Consider the following 25209-nt stretch of genomic DNA (forward strand, 5'->3'; position numbering starts at 1 on the left):
CGATTACGGTGTGTAATGTATCCCTTCTGAGGCTCGTGGCATCTGCTTGGATCACATGCTATGCATAGATTAGCGAGCAGTGTTAGAAGAAGGGGGTGGAATGTGAGAAGGTTCATGAGCGAATAAGTGTCTTAGAACGGCTTGTCCCACTTGCGTATCTTTCTTGGAATGAGTGTCAATGCAGTAGTGCTGAGTGAAAGTATGTATTGAGCTCCATGTAGCTGCTTTGCAAATACTGTCTAAGGGGACATTTGCAATGAAAGCCAGGGTGGCTCCTGTGTCTGTAGTGGAGTGATCCCTGGGTGCAAAAGCCAGTGTTTTATCTCATAGGGAATAGCACAGTTGGATACATCCGACTATCCACCTAGAGATGGCATTTTTTGAAATGCGGTCAACTTCTCTGCTTGGCGCTATGGAGACAGTTGATCTGTTTTTCTTAGCGGTCTGGTCTTGTCTACGTAGTAGAGGGCCACTCTCCTCACATCTAGTGTGTGGAGTTTTACGTCAGCTGAGCTGTTGGGTTCCTAGAAGAAAGCCAGTAGCTCAATTGACTGATTTACATGAAATCTGGTGATTAATTTAGGGGAGAACCTAGGGTGAGTATGTAAAACCAGCATGTCCTTGTGTACGACAAAAAAAGGCTCCTGCACTGACAATGCTTGTATTTCACTCACTCTTCTTATTGAAGTTATAGACACTAAGAAGGCAGTTTTGTAAGTCAGGTGTTTTAGACTAGACTTGTGCATTGGCTCGAAAGGGGGTCCCATGAGCTTAGCGAGTACCACGTTGAGATCCCATCCTGGCGGTGGGTTAGAAATAGGAGGGTGGAGTCTCTTTACTCCTTCCATGAATGCCTTGATGACAGGTGCCTTCCACCATGTCACCTTATTATGGGAAGTGGTGTAGGCTGATAAAGCCGCCAGGTGGACCTTTAGGTAGTTGGAATACTAACCCTGCATCTAGTAAAAGGAGCATATAATTTAGAATGTGGGAAGGAGTACATTCTATGGGGTTGATTTGTTTAGACTGGCACCAAATTACGAATCTTCTCTATTTGTCAAAGTAACAGTGACTAGCGTTTGGTTTTCTTAATTCCTTCAAGGTATCCATGCATCTCTGTGGCAGATTAAGATGGCCGAACTCTATGACTTCAAGAGCAATGCTGCCAAGTTTGAGTGAGGCTGCGGGTGCACTGTTAGTCCCCCGTGCTGAGTGAGTAGATTGTACATGCAAGGGAGTTTGATGGGATCGCGCATCGCCAGTTTGCGCACATAGGAGCAACTAGGATAAGCGTCATCGGTTCCTTGTGGATCTTGATCACCACCTTCCTCATGAGATGTGTTGGGGTTGGGGGGAAAGCATAAGCAAATTTCCCTGACCAGTTCATCCATAGGGCGCTCCCCTTGGAGCCTGGCGGGGGGAAACTGGACACGAAGTCTGAGCATTGACTGTTTTTGCTTGTAGCAAATAAGTCTATTGTGGGGAAACCCCATAGAGAGAAGAGTAGACGCCACTCGTGTTCCTCTGGTAGGCTATCCCTGCTCAATGAGTCTGCTAGAGAGTAGAGTTCCACTGGAACATGCTGTGACGATAGGAACATCTTCCGTTTGAGTGCCCATTTCCAAACTTTCTGTGCAAGCCTGGACAGTTGGAGAACGTGTGCTCCCCCGTTTGTTGATATAAAACATTGCTGTAGTGCTGTCTGTCAGGACTTGCACGGATTGGTTCTTTAAACGGGATTCGAATGCCCGAAGGGCTTTGAATACTGCCAGAAGTTCTAGCATATTGATGGGGTTTGGGGCTGTCGTACAGGACCACAGACCCTGAGCTGTGTGATGAGGGTAATGAGGCCCTCCCACCCCGCTAGAGAGGCGTCCGTCGTGACAATTGCCTGTATGTCTGGATCATAGAAGGGTGTCTCCTTTAATAGATTTTCTCTTGTCCACCATCAAAGATTTTGTACAAGTGTTGGCGAAACGACCACTAGCCTGAGACCACTCTTTCGCAAACCACTCCTGCATGGGTCGCAGGCGGGCATGAGGAACCAAGTAAATGCACGATACCATCATGCCTAGCAAACACACAGCTTTGCGCACCCTTATCTGGCGGCCAGCCTGATGTGGCATTTGCAGTAACACATTTTCGATTCTTTCCTCTGATGGAAAGACCAACCCCCTCTTGTGTGTTTAAGACAGCTGCTAGGAACTGTTGGAAGTGCTTGGCACTAGGCTGGACTTTTTCTGGTTGATGGAGAAGCCCAATTAAAAGAGGAAGTTGAAGGTCTTTTGAATGTTGCGTCTGCAAATTAGGGTGGACTCCACCGTAATGAGCCAGTCGTCCAGGTAAGGGTACACTGGGATTGCCTCCTGTTCGGCAAAGTTTGTATGCAGTACCCTTTGGGACCACTACACAAAACTAGGACTACAGGTGTAAGCAAAACCAACCTTTGGTATACCTCTGTACTACACAGTTTTTGGTAGCAGAGCTGAGCAGCCAGGCTTATCTCAAGAGGGGAATGTGAGCAGTAATGATGTTACACAGAGGTGCACAATAACAGGTGTTCAAATAAACTCTTACACTCAAGGCTTCTTTGTTAAATACTTATTAATTTAACTGTCAGTTATAAAACATTCATAAGAAGGAGGCAATATAATCACACAAATATACTTCAATACTGTACACCAAGTTTCTGAGGCATTCAGAATACTTTGAAAGAGGAGTAAACAGGCATAGGTTATCTGAACATAAAAAGGATACAATTATTTCTTAGTCAGTGAAGATATTTAGAGTTCACCAGAAGAGTCAGTTCAATTCAATAGGCTAGACCAAAGTCAATGGGCTAAAGAAATTTGGTAAGTAAACGGAAAAGTGTCTGCCAAAGTTCTCAGAAGTTGTTTGTAAAAAGAAGAATCATATGTTGGGTCACAAGCTGATTAGGCCTGCGAGTTGCAAAAGTTTGAAGCACTTTCACCGCGAGAGGTAAGTACTCTCAGTCTCATTTCACAGTACCTTAACAAATGAAGACAAAGATGCAGCTGAACACTTCTGGTACTGGCAGTTCCTGCAGATCTCACTGTTCCTAGGCCTCAGTCGTGGGGACCAGAGGGAGGACGCCGGGGGACTCCTGCACTGCACTGGGACTGGTGAAAAAGCTGGCAACTGGCACATCTTAAATTCCGGTAGCTGTAGTCAAGCACACAAGCTGGTGTCCCTTTCCCTGGTTATTCAGTTTCCTGCAGCACTCTGAGGAAAATACAACCAGCTCCATATCCAAGTGGCTTAGTGTCGAGTTGATTGGTCCCACCAACTCAAAGGAAGAAGTCGCCCTTGTAAGGGCTTCTCTGTCGAGGTGAACTTGGCGATTTGGACCTGCAGCAGGGCTTCACTGGCCAAACCAACGGTCCAGGAGTTGCAGCAGCCATCCTCTTCAAGCTCCTCTTTGGTTCTTTCGTTCCAGTGGTTGACTCTCCAAGCCAAGAGACTCGCCTTTTATTCAGTTCTCTCCCATTAATTCCAGCCTAGCTGTCAATCACCCAGCAGGGTGGCTGTCCTTGCCAGTCATCCAGCCAATCACCAGAGAGTGCATTTGGGGTCTCCAAGGAGACTAAGCACAGGGAGTTTCGGCCAACTCCCTCACTTCCTGCCCGCCCTAGACACTCTGCGCCAGAGGCGGTCTTCACTCCTGAAGCCCACCAAAGGCGAATGAACAAAGGAACCAAACCTGGTTTGGCGCGCAGAGCAAAACTCTAGAGGTATCTTTCAACAAAGAAATGGCGAAAAAGAAGACCGGGAATGTTTTTACAGAGGGGGCTTAGACATCATCTTGAAACATTGGCTCCCGCGATTTAACGATACCGGTGTTCGCGGCCGGGAAAAATTATGGTATTTTGTTGTAAAACCACTGCCGCCAGCCATTTCGAGAGGAAAGGGTAGCATTTGACTGCTACTTGATTATCTAGACCCGGGATACTAAGTAACCCCTCCAGCACTCCATTGTAAGATAGGGTGTGCTGGGTCTAGGAGCCACTGCACTGAGGGTGCTGTGTGACACAAATGAAAAGATGATGTCTATGGAGTTGGTTAGAATCCATAACCAAAGAAAACACATGCATAAAGCACATTTCAAAACACATGAGTGGGAAAAGGGGTCACACTCTCCAGGTAAAATGAAGTCCTCAAAATCCAGCAAAGTTACTGGGGTCTCTAAGGTGAAGGGAATTAGCACATTTTTGAGAATTCTCCCCAACACTTTCCTGCGTAGGTGCGCTGCCACCACCGCCAGTACCTTTGTGAATACCCTTGGAGCAGAGGCTATTCCGAAGGGCAGCACTTTGAATTGGTAGTGCTGGTTCGCCATCTTGAAAACGCAAGAATCTTCTGTGCGCTGGGAACGTTGAAAAATGAAAATAGGCATCTTTCATATCCAATGTTGCCATGTAATCCCCCTTTTTAGTAGAGGGATTACCTCTTGTAGCGTAGTCATGCAGAACTTTTGTGGCTTGACATACTTGTTTGCAGGGCGCCGTGGGCGCATTGTTAGAACTTTCTTTGGCACAAGGAAGTAAGTTGAATAAATACCACTGTTTACCTGGTTGGCCGGGACGACTTTGATGGGGACGTTTATTAGAAGAGTGGCCATCTCCTCGAGGAGGATAAGCTGGTGTGCTCTTAAGTGGATCTTCTGTCATGGGGGGCGGTGGTCGTGGGGCCGTTGGAGGAGTTTGATACAGTAGCCGCCTGCTACTGTGGACAGCACACATCTGTCCGAGTTGATTCCCGCCCATGCGTGGGTGAAGTTGGAAATGCGCCCTTCTACCTGAAGCAGAATGTCGCTGCTTCTATGGTGGGGTGCCACCTCTAGAAGGGCTGCCCCTTCCATGACACAACCTCTGCGTTGTCCTCTAGGATAGCCGTGGGATTTCCCCAGGAGGTACCTTGATTTTGACTGCAATTGGACCCCTGTTGAGAACCCTGGCCGCAAAAATTGCCATTACCACTTTGGCCCGGGTGGCTTGTTGGTGAGTGGGCCCAACGATTTAAGTGTGTCATACTCGTCTTTGGCTGTCTTAAGGGCATCCTTGACGGCCTTGCCGAAGAGCACATTGGGTTCAATAGGCATGTTAATAAGTGTGGCCTGCGTTTCTGGCCTGAAACCAGATTGCCGCAGTCACGCTTGACGTTAGATAACAGTACCCCGAGCAATGATTCTTCCAACATTGTCCGCTGTGTCAAGGTTGGTTTTAAGTAAGCAGCTGGACACTGCCCTCCCATCTGCGGCCACCTGTGCTAGCTGGGATTTCAGTGGTTCTGGAGCAGACGATAGTAGGGCCGACATTTCCTCCCATTTGTGGCAGTTATAACTGGCCAAAAGGGTAGCATTGTTTGCAATTCTGGTTTGGTAAGCCGCGGAGGAGGCGACTTTCCTACCCATGGTGAAAATCCTTTTGCTTTTCTTGTCGGGTGGGGCCTCAGAGGAAGCAAGGGGGTGCCCACTCTTTTCCTAGTTGTAGTTACAACTAATGAGTCTGGCTTCAGCTGCCCTCTAATATACAGTGGGGCTGGAGGTGCGGGTTTAAAAAGCTTTTCTACACGTGGGCTCACAGCCCGTGTGAGGTTAGGGGCTTCCAATGACGGTTGTATCCTGCGCTGTACTGACTTGAGTAAGGGAATAAACAGAACCACCGTTTTCTTGTCCCCAAGGATCTGTTCAACAAAGTCTTTATCCTTCTGCACTTCTAGGGTGTCAATTCGAAGTGCTCTGCCGCCTTGGCTAGCACCTCATAGGGGTTGGTTGTCAATAGGAGAATCAACTATAGGAGGATCCTGATCGATGGGTGAGTATCGGGTACATATTGGCCTCTGGGTCAGCCTCTTGATCCTCATCATCCCCATAATAAGGGTTTGCTGCCTCCTCATCGTACGGAGGGTCAGCTACCTCTACAATTAAGAGGTCCTCGTTCTCGGAGTCCGGGTCATAGAGCTGTGTTACTGTGCTACGCACTGGAGATTCTGTAAGAGACCTTTTAGAAAGGGGTTGAGAAGGCTGAGCAGAGTCTTGAGACCCAGAGGGAGCTGTGGTGGGAGGGTGGATTGGAAACTCTGGAAGTAAGCAGGGTCTTTTTTCGAAGAAATTGGCCATAAAGGACATGCTCCTCATGACCCTATCTATGTCTTGTGAAGACCATTCTGCTGAATTTGGGATTACCAAGGGTTGGGAAGTAAGTCCTAAATCTTCATCTGTGGGAGGAATAACCCCAGATCTTTTAGGCCTAGTCTCTACAGGTTTGTCCTTACTAGGGATGGGCCTAGTTTGCTTAGGCTTCTCCTTCTGAGAATCTTCCCTATGACGGCTTTTATCCCTACGAGGGGTCTTTGAGGACTTCTTATGTACTGTTCCTTCCTCCACATACCCCCCCCCCCCCGGCGCCCAGAGTTGTGTGTAACCGACTGTGGGGCCTACTACCTGATTTGACACCAAGTGTTGACTTTCGCGAATGGGAAGGGCTGAAGCCTCGTCTGCGGACGATCGTCTTTGGCGAGAGTTTTGCAACATCCTCGCCGTCTTTCAACGGTTGGGTCCTGTCGTGGGGAGATCTCCAACGAGAACGTCCAGAGGACAGGGACTTAACATACTTTTCCCTGGCTGCCGTGCTTTGTCGAACACTCAACCCATGTTTCAAGTCTCGACTTGGGGTTATGTGTTTAGTGGTGTGTGTGATTTTTAAGCGCTTCTGCTGCCGGGTGTAGTCCCCACAACATGACCTGCGGCCTGTACTCCGGAGTCAGGGGCCTGCGCTTGGGTAGCCTGAGCTACCCAGTTGCCCTCGCCATCCAAAACGGCAGCGTTGCTGCCATCACTGAAAGTGCCTTATACCTCCACGGCATGTGGATGGAAATAGTAACATGTAACTTGTTATCCACAGGTGGACTGGGAACCAAAGGAGGCCCTGGAAATACGTGGCCCCATATTACACAGTTCCAGCAAGCCCAACTCTTTTCCTATCAGGAAATTCGGAAATAAACTAGGTTACCACACAAAATAGGGTCAGGAGGCAGAGGCCGACGAGGAAATCTCCAGAGTTCACTATAGGCCAGTCCACGCCTGCATTGTGCTTCAATAATTTCTCAGCTCTGTGTTCAGTGTGTATGTGGAAATGAACAACAGCTAGGTAACGGGGCTGCCGGCAAGCTTTTCCTGGCTTACTTAGTGGTAGTTGTTGGGGGTAATTTTCTATAGCCGTCTGGTGGCTGATCTATCCTCAGGGTAAATAGTGTTCCAGCCACAGGATATTGTAAGGAAGGCATGGTATAAACAGCAAGACAGACACCCGTGACCACAGTTTAAGTGTGTTTATTGAACTTCAACAAGGGTATGATAAACAACTATCTAATCCTAAATCTACAGATGGGGGCAAGCTACGACCATCAAATAATAATAATGCAGTCCTAGTGGTGTCTTGTCAAAATAAAAGGGCCTATACTAAAAAAAAATAAAAAAATAAAAAATTATATATATTGCCAATCCTTACCTCTAAATACAAATAGTACGGCGGTACTGTTCATGAAAAAGAAAGAAGTGTTCACAAAACATGATATGTCAGGATGTCCCTTCCCCATGTTTTCAGCACGGGACAAGGCGGTTCACTCGAGCGTAGCACAATCACTGTCTTCTTCGGCACGAGGATACAGTTCAATCACTAACATCAGGGCCTTCTATGCCCAAGTCTCTTTACTTATCAAACTCTTAATTCAGAGGGCCAGATGCACCAAAACAAACGAAAAGTAGTACTCAATTCAGGTGATTCACTCTTCACCCTGGATCCCCCCTCTTCCAGGCTCAGATCCCCTTTTACAATGTTCATAGAATATTCTCTCTCAGGTGACTTCCGGTTCACCCCAGATTCCCAGATTCCCGTTAACCGGGCTCAGATCCTTCCTCTCACACAATTAGTCTCCCTCAGCCGAGTTCGGATCAATGTCAGTTAGTATCAACTATCGAAGACTTGGGGGGCGTGGCTACGAGGGCCATGTAGGAGGACGTGATCTGGATGAGCTCCCGAGATCCTGAAATGATCCGGGCGTAAAAGTGCGCAACGATGGGCCAACGACGGCTGAAAATACACATGTTGGTGTGTGAATGATTGGGCCACGCTTGGTGAACTTTTGGAAGGTGTAGGAAGAACAGCGGCAGAGATCTGTGCGGAAAGGATAAGAAGCGCCGGAGACAAAAGACGACACAAAATGGCCGACCAATGTCCGGAACAAAGGAAGGAGCAGGCCGCATGGTGATCGAGCGAAAGAGGCGTACTGGGTGCGCAGTTGTCATTTGTGCAGAACAGAGGTCCTCTGGGTCATGTCGAATAGAACGGTGAGGCCGAAGGCGAAACAGCCCAGCCTGGACGATTTCGCTAAGACGTCCCCTGGTCAAGACAATACCAAGAGCAAGGATAAACCGCCTGCAGGCAGCATGACGACAACGGGCGCTAACCAAGAAGTCCTAGCTGCGATTGCAGACCTAAAGGCGGCCTGGGAATCTAAACTCGAATTAGCCGTCACTGAACTGAAAACGGCACTGGACCTTAAGGTCGGAGAGGTGCAGGAGGATGTTAATCTACTCCGACAGGATGTCAGGGCCTTGGCGGAGCGCACGGAGTCCCTTGAGAAGGAAGTTAGCCCGAATACCGCGGATTGTGCCTCCCATAAGGCCGAATTGCATGCCCCGATACAGAGAGTGGGCAACTTGGAGAGCAGAGCGGAGGAGGCGGAAGGACGCGCCCGACGAAGCAACATCTGCATCGTGGGCCTGCCAGAGGGATTGGATGGCCACGATCCCACAGAGTTTATTGAGTCCATGCTACTGCAGGAGATACCCGGAGGAGCCCTATCTCAAGGATTTGCGGTGGAGAGGGCACATAGAGCTCTAACAAGGAGGCCTCTGCCAGGAAACCCGCCTAGGCCGGTGATAGCCAAAATTCTTAATTACCGGGACCGGGAGAGGATACTGGAACACTTCCGCAAGGGAGGAACGATTATACGAGGAGCGGCAAACATCACGGCCTACCCGGACTATACACTGTCTGTGCAGCGTAACCGCATGAACTTTGGGACGGTAAAGCGGAGACTGAGAGAGGCGGGCCACAAATACATGTTACTGTATCCGGAAAAATTGAAAGTTATACATAAACACAAAACTTTGTTTTTTGAGACCCCGGAGGATGCCATGGGATGGCTCGATGCGCAGGGATGTCCCCAGGAGTCAGAAGTTCGGACGGAGAGAGAGCACGGAAGAGATCAGTAATGCACGAGGAAGGTGCCACAAGATGGCGCGGCACGGACCCGTGGGACTTGAATATAGTCATCTGCACAGCTTTCAGTAGAGAAGGTCAGACTATTGCACTAGATGTTATGAGCACTGTAACTATTATTTAAGTAATGGGAGCCTTACAGAGCGGATCTCTTTACCCCACAATAATCTTAGTTAAGTGACCATTAGGGCGACTTCACCCTACTGAGCTCTGTGCATTGTTTGGTGCTTGCAGGGCTAGATGTGGGGGTGCCCGAGTTCCGAGAACGGAGCTGGGCAGCAGTTGGGGTGTGTGGTGTTGGGGAAGGGACGGGTGGAGGGAGGGGAGGGAGTTGGGAATTTGTTGTGTACATAGTTATGGATAGTTTGAGCTGGTACAAGAAGCTACAAGCAAAGATTGAGAGCTGTATCTGATTCACGTGGGCAAGGGGGATTCGCTACACGGAAGGCAAGAAGACACTCATGAGCCATGGGGGACGTTAAGATCGTGACATGGAATGTCAGGGGACTCAGTTACTTAAAGAGAAACAAGGTTATGATGTACTTGAAGACAGAAGATTGATATTGCGTTGTTGCAGGAAACACATTTGACCCGGCAAAAACTGGAACTGGTGGGGAAGAAGTGGAGAGGTACTGTAGTAGGCTCTCCGTATTCTGCCTACGCTAGGGGAGTGCTGGTCTGGGTGGCACCGCACGTTCCGCTCCAACTTATACAAAAGATGGGGTGGACACGGAGGGGAGGTTGGTCATATTAAAGGCTTTGGTGGAGAATAGAGAGGTGTGCATTATAAATACGTATGCCCCCAACCAAAATACTGCAGCATTTTTCAGAACCCTGTGTACTCATCTGGGCGCGTGTATGGGAGGAGTGGTTATCTGGGGAGGGGATTTCAACTGCGTGCTCAACCCAAAGGCAGACAGATCTGATGTTAAGATTGATAGGCCCACCCCAGCGGCCAGGGTATTGCAGACATTACTAGACGACTTTGGGTTGGCAGATGTTTGGAGGCTGAAACACCCTAATGAAACACAACACTCAGCTCCGCAGCAACTGCATACGAGACTTAATTACTTTTTTGCCAAGCCAGATGTGGTGATAGAGACCACCCAAATAGACTATAGAGCGAGGGTCCTGTCGGACCACTCGCCTCTGGTTCTGAATTGGCAGTGCTGCTGTCCCAGGGCGCGGATACCGACATGGCACCTCAGGGGCGGAGGCGCTCCGGCACCCGGTCTTCAGGGAAGATATCAGGGATGCGATCACACAGTACTTTGAGGTAAACACTGGCAGCGTGGACTCAGCATGCACGCTCTGGGAAGCCTTTAAGGTGGCATTGCGGGGTGCTGCTATTGCTAAATCAAAAGGCCTACAGGGTGGGGTCTTAACCGAGCTAGAGGAAGCGGAAGAGAAACGGGAAAGCAACAGGGCAGGAGGGGATGCAGAACTTGTACTCGAACTACAGCAGAGGTGTGCAGAGCTTTGGGAAAGGCTCTGCAACCTTAACTATAAGAAGTATGTTGAGAAGCAACATGCAGGTGGGGATAAAACTGGCCGCTTGTTGGCGTGGTTATATAAGAGCGAAACCCCCAGGCCCCCGATTAGGACAATAACTAGAGAAGACGGGGAGGTGGTTGACACCCAAGAGGGAGGCAACGAGGCATTCTTAGACTATTATAGGACATTATATGAGGACAGAAGAGGGGACAATCGAGAGGAGATTAGAGAAACTCTAAAAGACATGGAATTACCTAAGATTAGTGCTGAAGAAAGGGAGGAGCTGGACACACCGATTACCTTCGAGGAGGTGGTGAAGCAGCTACCCACCTGTAAGACCCCGGCCGCGGACGGATTCCCTGGCGAGTTTTCTAAAACATATATAGAGGAAGTACTCCCCCCCCCCCCCCTGCCCCCCCTCCCCCCCTATGCTAGAGATGCTCAATGAGTCTTTTGAGATGGGCCGGCTGCCGGAATCGCTTAGAGAAGCGCTAATTGTGCCGCTTCCTAAGCCCAACAAGCCAGGGCATAGCTGCGGCTCCTATAGGCCGTTGTCAATGTTGAACCAGGATAGCAAGATATTGACGGCGGTCCTGGCCAATAGGCTGCGTAGAGTTATTAGCAAACTGATTCACCCGGACCAGACAGGTTATGTCCCCAGCAGGAATATAACCCACAACCATAGGCGACTCCACCGGGTGATTGAAGAGGGAAACAGAAGCGAGGGGGAAATGGCTGTGGTGTCCCTAGACGCAGTCAAAGCTTTTGACTCAGTGAGGTGGCCATGGCTGCTGGAGGCCCTGGAAGAATACGGGATGGGGCCGGGTTATGTTAGGTGGGCAAAATTACTATACAGTGAACCACTGGCCAGGGTGCGCACAGGATCGGTGATATCTGAGAGATGGCAACTCAGTAGGGGCACCAGACAAGGATGCCCCTGGTCCCCGATGTTATACATTCTAGCCCTGGAGCCCCTGGCAGTGTACCTCAGACAACAATATGACATGGTTGGTATTGATGTAAGGGGAGAGAAACATCTGATATCCTTGTATGCTGACGATTTCCTACTATACTTGAAATATCCGGAGGAAAATCTTCAATATATTCTAGAGGTTATGGAAAGGTATGCAGAACTGTCCGGCATAGCGGTGAACCCCCGAAAATCGAGCATGTTCCCATTGGGGAGCTACAGAGGAGCCCCTCTGGAGCGGTTGCCAGTGTTGTCCGTACCATGGGCGGTTGATTCCTTCCGCTACCTCGGAATAGATGTGTACCATACGGTGGAGGAGGAACACTTGCATAATACCGAGGTGGCTGTGGGAAAAATCCGAACTAGTATGAAGTTTTGGGAGAAGTTGCCGCTGGCGATGATGGGACGGGGGCGATGCTCAAAATGGTGGTCCTGCCCAGGCTGTTACATTTCTTCAGTAATATACGATACTTGATACCCAAAAAGTTTTTTGTCAAACTGAATAGCATGTGCAGAGACTTCCTTTGGCATGGCACTCGCAATAGAGTGGCGCTATGGAAGCTGCAGAACTTCCATGATAGAGGGGGCATTAAGAATATCTAACCAAATGGCTTTCTGATGAGGTAACTCCTGAATTTAGGCTGTTTTGGACAGGACTGCACTACGTTTTACCTAAAGGAGATTATCTGGGTGTCTAGACTTGAAATGAAAGAACACCCGGGTATGATGTTGCTTGGGTGGAAGATGTGGCGCAGAGTATGCCGACTGATGGAGAACCCGTACCCGTGTTCCCCACAGGTGCCGCTAGTCGCCTTGGCTGGGGGAGACAACCAACTCAGAATGATAATCAGGACCTATTGGGAATCGGTCGGGCTGGTCACATTGGGAGATGTATGGCAAGAGGGGATCATTAAGGATTTTGAAGAACTGGGAGAAGAGGCAGGCTTGCACAGAGGCCAATATGTCACGTATCTTAGGCTAGTGCAGATTATTCGTAAAACCTGGCCAGAGACTACTGGCGGAGGAGCCAGACGTCATAATGGGAACAATATATGACATATCAGAAGGAGGGCACGAGATCTCTAGATTGTATGAGATGGTGATGACCCGGGTGGGGAAGGATTTGACTCATTTGAGGCTGGACTGGGAAGCGGAGGTGGGGGCACAGATGACCGATGGGATGTGGGAGCGTGCTATGGGATACCACAAGAAAGTGTCCAGAAACGCCAGATTGCAGCAGATACAGTTATGTATAACACATAGAGCCTATATGACCCCGAAGAGAATATCTAAGTTTGTAAACGCAGGAAAACAAGCATGCCCAAAATGCGATGAAGACGCCGACATGACACACATGATCTGGTCTTGCCCAGTGATTGAAGGTTTTTGGGGGGAGGTGGCACAAAAACTAGCAGATAAAGGGGTCACGCTCAACATAGATACGGTCTGGGCCTGCCTGTTGGGAGGGTTTCCCAGACCACGGAATACTAAACATGTTGGGAAACTGAGGGCTCTGGCATATGTGCTTGCAAAAAGAAGGATTGCCATGGGCTGGAAGCAGTGCCACAAGCCACGGGTTGAGGTGTGGTGGCGGGATTTGCAAAAATGGGCGGAGGCTGAAACGGCAGTATGGCAAGAAGTGGGTAACCTGATGGCATGGAGAGTGTTAATAACAGGACTGTTTGGCACAATAATAGATTCTGCAGCTTCGGAAGGAAGCGCTACCCGGCCACACGCAGCAGATACAGAATGAGAAACGCAAACAAGCTCTTGTGGGGGGAGGAATTAGGGGAGCAGTAATGTGCATTAATTGATGTTCACGAGTCTGTTGTAAATAATGCTGCAAGTTTGGTTTCTATTGTTTATTTGTTTTCAAAATAATAAAAACGTTTTTTTTTAAAAACTATCGAAGACTTTCGAATGTGCACAGGGTTTGGCTTGACACGTTGCAGGAGCACTTCGATTTCACAACTCCTTTTACATTTGCCACCTCTCAGATGGATACTAACAGAGACCTTCTAAAGAGCACCCACATGGCGCCGGACCGCTCTGTTTACGGTATCTGTCTTGGCTTCAAAAGTTCAGCCACTCATCTGCTGTTTAATTATTAACATTGGTCGTCACATACGCTTCACACACTGTTCTCTTCGGATTTCTCCATACAATGTTGCTGCTTGCAACTTTGGCTCTAACACAGACCAGTCAGTCTCTCGGACTCACGGCTGTGCTGAGCCAAGGACAGTACCACAGCGGCAAGCACTTCTCCCGCCTGGTCATCAATTCAGGAGAGCCCCGGTTAACTCAGACACACAATGCAGGTTTCTTCAGCTTTAATTCCAGGTCTTATGTTTCTTATTCTCGAAGGCTCATGAAAGTAACAGTCTTTCTCTGAAAAGTTCAAGGGCACTTCCCTTTCTTGCAACCCTCTCCGGTCTTGCAACCCTCTCCGGTCTTGCCGTCTTTCTCCTTGTATTAAACTGACATCGTGGCACCGCTGCTTGCTCAGAGGGTGCTTTCGTGATCCAGCTTTTATCCGTGTGGGGAAATGTGATCGAAGTCGGGTGTGTGTAATTATCACTAATTGTCTGACTCTGCCTGACCATTGTGTTGGGACATGTCAGGCATACGGCTCGGGTGTTAGTCCATTGTCTCTCACATTGAGCTGTTCGTGAGAAAGTGTTAATGTCGGGAAAGGGTGGGGGTTAATTTCCTAAGTATCCTACCTGGTAGAATGAGGAAAAGGTGTTGCAGGGAAGGTGATACTGTGTCTCGCCGTCCAGTGTCCCACTTCCACTCCCCGAAAGACCCATCACATCCAGGTGATCCTCCCGCACTAGTCCACCCCCAGGAACTGGACAGAAACACGATGGCCGTGTCCTGGCCACCTGGATGACAGATCCGGGGACTAGCGGGTGGGACACCTTCAGGTTTCTCACAATACATACACCACAATACAATGGGGTAGCAATGTTAGGACTGTCTTGTCTTCGCTCAGGTTGAGGGGTGGGAGCTACGTACAATTAGGCCCAATAAATAACCGCTGAAATTACACTACACAAGCCATACTTGATACCACAATAAGGAACTATAGTTGAAATGAGTACTAGCAGTGACACGACAGTAAGAACAACATGCACAAAATCAGTAACGGGGCCTTCGGATAAACCCTTCCGATTCCTTTAGCTAAAGAAAGACCTTTACTTGTGGCAAACTGAACATAATTATACTGTCAAGTGTGTGTTTTTTTTTCACTAACATGTAAGTATCTAAAACATACCCAGGAATCCCCATGCCAGTACATGGGATGAACAATTGTTCCCTACACCCTCTAATAAATTATAAAGCACATGCACCTGAAAGGGAGCATTTTAAAGCCATATAATGAATTCGAGAAAACAAAATAAACTAAGATAGTTTTAGAGAGACTTCACTTGCCCAAACTAGGTCCCAGTTCACCCACAGATACACATAATATTAATAATAAAGTTCTGAAGGGGGAGGGAGTTATCCTATGGAGAAATAGTGAAATTCAGGGATTAATTTAATTACTTCGATAACAAATCATCGATACTAAAAAGTCACAGCTTTTGGTGGAGAGCTCCGGGGACCTAAGGGGGATCATGAGAAAATATTGAAGTCCAGGTAAGTACCTGTTTTCAGGAGTTTAAGAGTTTGTAAATGTTTTGCCTATAGTAAACAGCAGCTTGCCTATGGACTGTGTTCCGTTATCGTAGAAAAGTCCGGTAAGCACCTTTCCCACTCCAGAAGTGCAGAAAAAACCCAAAGAAGCAACCCAACCCTAAGAACAGCGGCAGAGGGGACTCTCCCACCCCGCCCCCCACCTCTGGAGCCCTAAGGAGAGTGCCAGCTGCAGGCTAGAGACCCCAGCCATCTGGGAGAGATGGAAGCAGAGTAAGATGGAAGTCAAAGGTAATATGCGTTTGGAAGCCTGCAAAGCCCACTACAATAGGACCACAGCGACCCTTGATGGCGACTTCAAGGGAAGTACCGTCCGCGCCATTACACCAAATACAGCAGGAAAATGAAGAGGTGTGGTAACAGTCTGTTACAATGCCACCTTGCCCGTCTCCTGATTCTACTTCCCACAAACCCTATGACAACCCTTGCTCTTTTTTTTTTTTATAAGATAGGCCAGAAAAAGAAAAGTGACATAAGGGATGCTTTTTAGGATGTCATAACAAACCATTATGTCGAACGTCCAGAACCCCATCGTAACCGGAGTTCTTGCCCTACCACTTACAAAAGAAATATACATCCAACAAAAATATGCATAAGCCCATGGCCCGAATGAGTGAATGGTGGCTGGTTTCTGAGCCTACTCTGGTGTTTCTCAATGAGGATCCAGGCCCCAGGATGACAGTTTAAGCAACTATCCTTGAGTGTCTCTAATCACTTGCTGGTGGGGATAGTTTAATCAAATTTCTGTAGTATCTCTCGTTCGCTTGTCTTTACGTGGCAACGTCAGTGTTCACACCTTGTAGGATACATTTCCTGGTGCTTTTATCCCAATTTGGCTTACAGTTGCCCATACCCCACCTTGAGGTCTGGTTTTGTTACCCCTCTTCATGGTCTCAATACATTCACCCAACCTTGGTGAATCACTCCGTTCAGCCTGGCTTGGGATCTCTGCTCTCCATTTTATATCCTCTGGGTTTTCTTGCTTTCTTTCAGTCTTGGAGCTTCACTCTGTACAACCCGCCTTGGGGTTCTACGCTGTTCGACCCCACTTCAGTCCTCTCACCCTCACCGCCTCCTTGGGGCCTCCTGGTTAACTAGAGCAACTGCGTACCTCTCATCTCGTGGCAGTGCTCCTCTGGAGACTTAGGAACTTCAGCAGCTTGTCTTTGGTCTTCTGGTCGGATTCCGTGTTCAGCTTTTCTTCAGCTTGCGTCGGCACCCCGCCAGGCACTCTGTCTACTGGATGCTTGGCCGCCTGAGCTTCCTACACTCCTCCTGGCCAGTTCCCAGTTCCTACTTGATATGATATATAATATTTTATTTATATTGCGCCCATACACAAGTGTTTCAAGGCGCGACGAGGCAAGGGAGGACGAAAAGACAATCTTACTAGGTCCAGTGACATCGAGAACGCGCAAGTGCAGGGGGGAGGGATGGGGGAAAAGAGCAAGGGTTAGGGGAGGAGTGGAAAGTGCCGAACAAGTGATCAAAATAACAGGTAGTGTGGCCAGCAGGTGGCAAGTGCAAGAATAAGGCGCAGGCAACGGGTGTCTAATAAGTGCAGGTAAGGGGACTGTAGGGTTGCAGATACATCTCCAAGTGCAAGGGTTGCCAGGAGGCAGTGCAGGTATTCAGATGGGTGGGCAGGGATCTGTGCCCAAAAACAGACGGTAGCCAGGTGACAAATGCAGAAACAGAAGAGAAGAGATCAGCATGGGAGAGGAAGAGAGAAGGCAGAAGCAAAGCGGAAGGTCTTGAGCCGCTTCCGGAACCGAAGAAAGTTCTCCTCAAGTTTGAGAGAGGCAGGGAGGCTGTTCCAGAGGGAGGCCCCAGCCGAAGAAAGATCTACTCCCAACTCGTTGCTTGGAGAAGCAAATGACCCTGAGGGAATTGGAGCGAAAAGCTTGAGTAGAAAGTATCTCTTAAGGGAGAGTTGAAGGTATTGAGGACCCAGGCCCCAGAAGGCTTTGTGGTCAATACAAAGGGTCTTGAACATAATCCTTGTAGCCACTGGGAGCCAGTGAAGAGATCTGAGGGTGGGAGAGATACGATCCTTGGGCTTGAGGCCAAGGACAAGTCTTGTAGTACTGTTCTGGATTAGTTGCACAGGGCGGAGAGTAGTAGCAGGCAGATTTAGAAAGAGGCTGTTGCATTCGTCCAGCCTGGAGAGAACCAGAGCTCTAGAGACATTGAGCATCTGGGGGAAGGAGAGGAAAGGAAGAATGCCTCTGAGGAGGCGTAGTTGGTAGTGGACTTCTTAGAGACGTCAGAGATGTGTAGGGAAAAGGAAAGCGTGGAGTCGAAGATGACCCAGAGGTTCTTAGCCTCACAGGCGGGAGCAGGGAGAGGGCCAAGGGAGGCTGGCCAGAGAGTGATAGGAAAGGAGGGTGTAGGAGTGCCGAGGAGGAGGATCTCGTTGGCAGCACACCACTCCTGGATCGCAGACAGACCGTCAGAAGAGAGGTAGAAGAGGTGAAGCCTGAAAATGGGACGAGTGTCAATAGCATATAACTGAAAATTGGAACAGAGCAGCAATGTGGTGTGCGAGGGGTGCCAGGTATTGGTTGAAAAGCCAGGGAGAGCGGTTAGACCCCTTAGGAACACAACAAGTGGAGAGTGAGATGGAGGAAAGGAAGGAGGCTAGTTTGACCTGGAGGGTCGGTTGGAGAGGAAGGAGGTCAGCCAGGCCAGGGCCTGATAAGTGATACCGAGGTTATCACGGAGATGGTTGAGCAGGATGGCATGGTTGACCGTGTCAAAAGGCAGAAGAGAGATTGGGTAGGATGAAGACATAGGGGAGATAATAATTAAGGTTGGAGAGCAGGTCTTCACGGATATTCCTGAGAGCAGTTTCCATGCTTCTGGCTGCTCTGAAGCCAGACTGATGGTCATGGAGACAACCAACCATCGGTGTGAAGATTAAGCTGGGAAATGGGCAGTTTTTCTAGGAGTTTGCCCACAAAGGGAGCGATAGAGATCAGGCGATATTTAGCCGGGCAGGAGGGTTCAGCTATGGGTTTCTTGAGAAGAGGGTGCACAAGAGAGTCCTTCAGAGGGGAGGGGAAGGCTCCAGTGATGAAGGAGTGGTTTCAGAAGTCGGCCAGGGCAGGGGCAAGGGTGTCAATATGGTCCTTGATGGTTTTGGAAAAACAGGGAAGAACCTGTTTTGACGAGACTTTCATAGATCGGACTTGTCTGGAAATCTTGTCAGGGGAAAGGAAGAGTGAGGAGAGGTGGCTACAGGGGGGCCGAAGGTAGCGGAGAGAGAGGAGGAGAGGACAAGAGGGTGGACAGGATGTCCTGGGTTTTAGAGATGAAGTGAGAAGCCAGGGCTGTGCAGAGGGCCTGGGAGGGGACAGAAGAGGTAGAGAATGCAGCAGGATTTGCCAGCTCCTTGCAGATTTAAAAAGAGTTTGGCTGAGTTGTTAGATGCCGCAGAGACGCAGGCATGGATGTGGGCTCTCTTCTTAGCGCCTTTGGAACAGGCGGCAGGCCAGTTTGTCAGACGATGCACAAGATGCCCGCCATTTCCTCTCAGCCACCCTACAATTATGTTTAAGGGTAACTAGGTTGGAGTCGTACCAAGAGTTGCACTTGGCTTTGGGCTTCAAGCAGATCCTCATGACAGTGGCAAGAGCATTGAGAGTATGAGAGCTAGAGTGGAGCTTGGAAAGGGCAGTGTCAGGATGAGAGTCAGCCAGAGGTGGAGGAGGGGGAGAGAAGGCGGAGGCTGAAAAAACCTCAACTGACACACGCTTCATGGGCCGGATGACAGAGGCAGTGATGGAGCTGGCTTGGCCTGCAGGGTAGAGAGGGAGAGATGGGAGGAAAGAAGAAAGTGATCACTCCGGGAGAGAGGAGTGGTGAAAGGGATAGAGAGGGGGAGGTCAGAGGAGATGAGAACATCCAGAGTGTGCCCTGCAGTGTGAGTCGGTCCAGATGGAAGAATAGAAAGAGTCGCAGAGGTCACGAAAGTCCAGAAGAGGGACAGGAAGCATCTACTTCAGCAGGGTCGTAGACATCCTGTGGGTCCGATCACCATTGAGTCTGCCACACCCTGTGGTTGCCTCCAAGGAGGCTGGTCCCGGGGGAGGGGTAGCGTTAGGGCAGAATTTCATTTTTTGAGTTTTTGCTCAACTTGGTGGGTCTCCTCCTCTTAATTGGATTTTGTCCCAGACAGCCTTAATCTCGAGCCAGACAGTGTACCATTCTGCCTGTGTAGTCCTTTGGAGTGTCCCTGCCTTAGGACATGAAAGAGTTCCTTCTCTCTGTTAGTTATGTGCCTATGCTGGTGGCTGCTTTTCCACCTGTGTAAAATGGTTCCACTTGGTGGACTCCATTTTACATAGTTAGGTCTTCGTGGCAAACCACTACAACCACCATTTTGATGAATGGAGGAGTGTCACAAAAAGACCTGAGGGGTTACATAATATCCCTTGTCCCTCTATGTGTGAACGGGGAGGTGGCTGTTTTTGGTCACTGGGTGTGCATGGGGAATCTAGTCAGCATTAAACCAGTTCAGACTGGCATATAACTACCTGGGACAGCGTGGATTAATTCCTTTGAGAGAGAAACCTTTCCAAAATGCATGGGTATGATTAACTGACTAGTCCTCCTTTTGAATTATGCTCGGTGGGTGATTTGGTGCAGTCTTTATCAATTGGTTCTGTAGGGAGCAAAAGCAAATCCTCCCTTGCCCACTCACCTGGATCTACGGCCCTCGCCTGCTGCTCAGAAAAAGGACCAAAGCTCTGCCTCTCCAAAGAAGACCAGAAAGAACCCCCCCAGTGGTGCCCCTTTCCCCTGAGCCTAAGGGGACAACTGTATTAAAGCACCTGGTGGCAGTTTGTTTACTACCTTTTGTGCAGGTCACTGGCAGGCTGATTTCTCAGCTGCAGTACAGCACCCATGGGTAACCATTTTCTCAAAATGGCCCGGTCTTTTTTCGCCATTTATTGCTGCTCAGTTACTTCTGGGCTTTTCTTCTATCCTTTTGAGTAGATTTGAGTCCTTTGTGAGTTTTGCCTTCGGCGGGCTTCAGCTCCGTTATGGGTGAACCCGAGTCGCCGTGACTTTCCTGGGCTGCAATTACCCAATACCCAGGGTACCTGGACCACCGATGAGTGCAACGTCTTCCCACTAACGAATCCGGCCAAAACATTGTTGACATCTTCAAGGACCTCCAGCAGCAGGAATTCGTCACCCAGAGTCCCCTCACCAGTGTCCAGGAGCAAGGAAACTCCAACCAGAGGCATTTGTCGTTCGTTGGCGCTGAGAAAAAAGGTGCCAAAACCACAAAGAGTAGCTGAAACGCATGGAATCACTTGCTGCAGAGTCCCTCTCAAGAGTGCAGCCACAGAAGCCCGCCAGACAGCCTTCCTTTCGACACCACGACCAGGGTCCAGGAACAAGGGTCTGCATCGCTGCACCAAGAAGGAAGCCAGCTGGAACATATGCTTCAATTCTCAGGTACTGTGGGGCGTTGGGTGCATGCACCTTTAACCAAATGTAGTGCTTCCTAGTTTGGGAGTGCTCCTTTTTATCCTCTAGAATTACTGCAATTCACTTGTGAGGGCTTAACAGCTTGTGCATCTCAGGTATGATCCCTTAAGCTCCTGGATTTTTCTTCAATTTACTACTGACTGTTAGGGAGGATTCTCATTTCTGTGTTAATTCCCTTCTACCTAAGGGACCCCCAGCTCTTTTGCCGAGTTTAGGACTTCTCTTGGATAAACTACTGTTTCCAAGAGTAGTAAAGGGAAATTTACTTTACTTACCTTTTGCTGGAGGGGTTACTTAGTATCCCCTTTGTCTACCTTCTCATGAAACATGTTTATGTTACCCTTTCCACAATTAATGGCTGGTGGCAGTGGTTTACTTTTACTACCTTTGTTTTTTTTACAGCGGGCAGCGTTCATGGCTGCAGTAAGGCACCTATGGGTGCCCATTTTGTCAATATGGCCCTGGTCTTCTTTTTTTTGCCATTTCATGTTGGAAAGGTCCTTCTTGAGATTTACTCTGCACGCCAAACCAGGTTTGGTCCCTTTGTTAGTTTGGGCTCTGGCGGGATTCACGAGTGAAGCCTGACTTTGGCCTCAGGGTGTTTGGCAGGGGCAGGAAGTGAGGGAGGTGCCCTAAACTCCCAGGTGCTTAAAGGGAATGCACCGAAAGGCGATTGGCTGGCTGTCCTTGGAGGACAGCCACACTGCTGTGTGATTGACAGCTAGGCTGGAATGAAAGGGAGAGACTTGCATAAAAGGCAAGGTCTTTTGCAAGGAAGGCAGAGTCGACCACTGGACGAAGGAATCGAAAGAAGAACTTGGAAGAGACAGCTGCTGCAACTCCTGGACCGTTTTACCCGGTAAAGCCCTGCTGCTGTGCTGAAGCTCTGAATTCGCCTCGACTAGAGAAGCCCTGCAAGGACGACTTCTGCGCTTGGGTTGGTGGGACCAATCAACCCCAAAGTGAACTCGTCTGGACATCCTCTCGGAGCTGGCTGTACATCCACTGCTGCTGGAACCGAAATGGCAGGGAGAGGAAAACCAGACTGAGTGAATTGCTTTTAAGTCGGTCCCAAGCTTGTGGAAGATCCTCCGGACTCCCAGGAAGCAAGACTGACCAAGCATGAGCCACCTCAACAGAGTGGTGGACCCCAGATGCGACGAAAGTCCATAGTGGTAGCAGACAACCGCGGTGGTGCCATTTACTGAAAGGCGAGGAGCTGAAACCGCAAAGTGCTGCTGAATTGAAGTTTGCCCTTTAGTGCACTGCAATGGGACGGTCAACAGCAGCAGTTACCAGAAGTCCTCCCTCTTGTCCCCACGACTGAGGCCCATGAACAGGATTTGCAGAGCTGCACAGAAACAGAAGCCAGCTGGAACCATTTCTTCTAACCAAAAGGTACTGTTAAAATAAGAGGATTTGCCTCTTGTTGTGTAGCCTTACTTGTTCTCAGTTGAGACTTATCCTGGTTGCTTTTGCAGAGTTGCTTGCAGCTTTTGCAACTCACAAGCCTCCCAGCTTGTAGCCCTACATTGATTCTACAAAGACTTCTAAAACATTGTGCAGGACTTTTACTTACCTACAACAAGTGCTTCAGTACACCTAGACTTGTCCAATTACATTGGCTGGCCTGGCGCACGGAAAGATTCTTACCTCTGACTTTGTGTTTTACCTTTCCTCCAGGAAAGGGTTCATTTACTTTGCATTGGTGGTTCAAAAGTACTTACCTGCTTCAGAATATTTGTGTGACCTATTGTTTTATTCTTATACCCTTTTGACACACCGCTCAGTATTGCTCTAAATGTACCAGTGATATATCCACAGTGTCCTATTTATTTAAGTCACCTAAGGGTGTAGGCAGTGTGTGTGCCATCCCAAATGGGTACTTGCTAATTCAGAGAAACTAAGAGGGTGTATTTTGAAGTGTATTTGGGTGTTACTTCTATATTGCCCCCTTCTGAAGAAGGCTTATTCAACTGCATGTTAAATTAATAATTCTTTAATCAAGAAACCTTGAGTGTAAGAGTTTATTTGAATACTGTCACTGTAAACCTCTGTGTAAAAATACTACTGCTCACATTGACCCCTCGAGATACGCCTGGCTGCTCACCCACACTACCAACCTGTGTAGCACAGACTTATATCAAAGGTTGGGTTCCTATTGCCAGGAGGTCAAGGTTGCTGTAGTCTCCCAAAGGGTGCTGCACACAATCTTGCCCAACATTCACCAATCACATGCAAGCAGACGTCGCCTGAGAAGAGTTTACAATGGCCCAGAGAAATCGGTCTGTCCATTCCGTTTACTGGCCAGCAGACGGACAGGTTTTCCATCCACGTTGTGATTCAGTAACAGGAGTAAGATATGAGGATCAGTACCATGTTTGAATTATCCATTTTATTCAAAATGTGCATGTGAAGAGAAACAAAAGTGGGGATAATTGGGTAACAGTTTTTACTGTGTCTGGGCCCTAAATTAGATACCTTGCCCCTTTGCTTTGTCGGTTTTCCCCTTCCCACCCAGTGGTGCACTCACCTTCTCCTCAATTTGCTTTCTATTTGAATGGGCCCCCTTTGGGGTTTCACAACATTTCTATTAAGCATTTTAAAAAAAGTTGAAAAAAGAAATGTGCACATCAGTGTCACATTGACTAGTGCAAATGGGAGTTCGCATTTTTTTCTAAAATTAGCCAACACCCAATGCAGCAAACAGTGGCAAATTAACAACTTCAGCATTGGGCTGATTCTGAAATCAGCCCACATGAGGGAGGGTATAGGAATGTGCCAGACATGGTAACCTGCCCATTGCCACGTCACTTACTTGCTGACAGCAAAGTCTAGGATTTCCGCTGAGTGACCTCTGTATTCGCTGATCATTTTCCCAGAGCGTGCATCCCAGAGGCGAACAGCACCATCCAGGCTGCAGGTGTAGACCACGGCAGAGCTCTCCTCCCAAAGTAACTGCACAATTCCAGACTACAAAGGGAGAGCACACGACATCAGCAACTTCTGAGAAGACTTCTAGCCAATACAACACCTGTCTCCATATCACTTTATAGGCAGAGCCAATGGAGCATCTTTACAAATCACTCTAAAGAAAGTTTTAGAGACTTGAGGTGAGGGTTAGGAAGAAGTGGCCTCTACCTTGTGAATGAAACTGGGCACCGCGCAGATCTAGTACACAGTGATAAATATTATGTCTTGGGAGAGCACATTAATGATTACTTTGCTGGTTGGTAAACCCCACGTGTTACACAATACACAGAAAGAGCAGCAAATCAAGTGGCGGTCAGATGCTGCAAATTATGACTAATCTTGAACACCCTTTGAAAAACTAGATACAGGAAACTGTAACGTCCCTTACTTTGTCTCAACAAAAGAGATCTCCACAAGCAGATCTGGCTTCACATCCACACTGGTCAAGGGCACCCAAGCATACTGAAAACATTCTGAGCTGGGCCCAGTGCCATGATACTGCATTGCGTGGCATTAGAGCACTTCACATTCAAGTACAAATTAAGGAAGTACTCCCAAAACTAGGCAGGCCAGCTGAGCTAGGACACAGAGTGTAGTGTTCAGACGAATTAGGCAATTCAAGCTCTGGGTGCGAGATAAATGCCATGCCCTGAAACCATGATTTGCCGTGCCCTCTTCCCCCAGGACAGGGGTGCCATGCCCAGCCCTTTGGCTCCTGCAGACAGTGCCTGGAGGACATGGTCTGCATCCATGCACACTAGGTCCTGTTCAAAGGACATGGCCGCAGACCTGACCCTGTGAAGCTTTTGGCTGCCTGCTGCACCCATGAGGAATAGTGTGTGGCTAGGTCCTGGGGTTACTGTGTCCATGGTGTGGCCTTTGTTCATGCATACTGCACGGCTCACACAACCACAATTGCCATAGTGCCCATCATAGGTCACATTGTCATTACATTAGGTCATCTATGATGGAGTGAAAAATTCCAGGTCTGGCGGTTGGAAGTTATGGTTTCATAGCCAACAACGAGTGGCTAACTACAGTGTTTCGTTTCTGAATTCAAAGCATTACAACTGATGTGGTTTCCTGGAATCTATAGGATTCCTTTCTTACTATAAATGCGAGTGGGATCTTAACAGAATCACAACATCCACTGTCTCAACTAGGATTTTCAGGGACTTTTTGGGATTTAGCTGTGATTTGATCATGTATCCTTGTGCATAACACGCAAAGTGTACTGCCTTTAGCCATGCCCCAAGGGCTTTAACC

The 25209-nt window shown here is 48.6% G+C and overlaps 1 protein-coding gene across 1 annotated transcript in view; it reads right to left on the reverse strand.

The window, feature by feature from the left end:
* AAMP (angio associated migratory cell protein) overlaps positions 1-25209 on the reverse strand; it is a 145443-nt gene that overhangs the window by 3797 nt on the left and 116437 nt on the right. The window contains exon 10 of the mRNA XM_069616827.1: positions 23789-23943. Coding sequence (XP_069472928.1) covers positions 23789-23943 — 155 coding nt within the window. The remainder of the gene's footprint in view (positions 1-23788; positions 23944-25209) is intronic.

Source organism: Ambystoma mexicanum, chromosome 9 (assembly GCF_040938575.1).
Source record: "Ambystoma mexicanum isolate Mex_15411 chromosome 9, UKY_AmexF1_1, whole genome shotgun sequence".
Classification (NCBI taxonomy): domain Eukaryota; kingdom Metazoa; phylum Chordata; class Amphibia; order Caudata; family Ambystomatidae; genus Ambystoma; species Ambystoma mexicanum.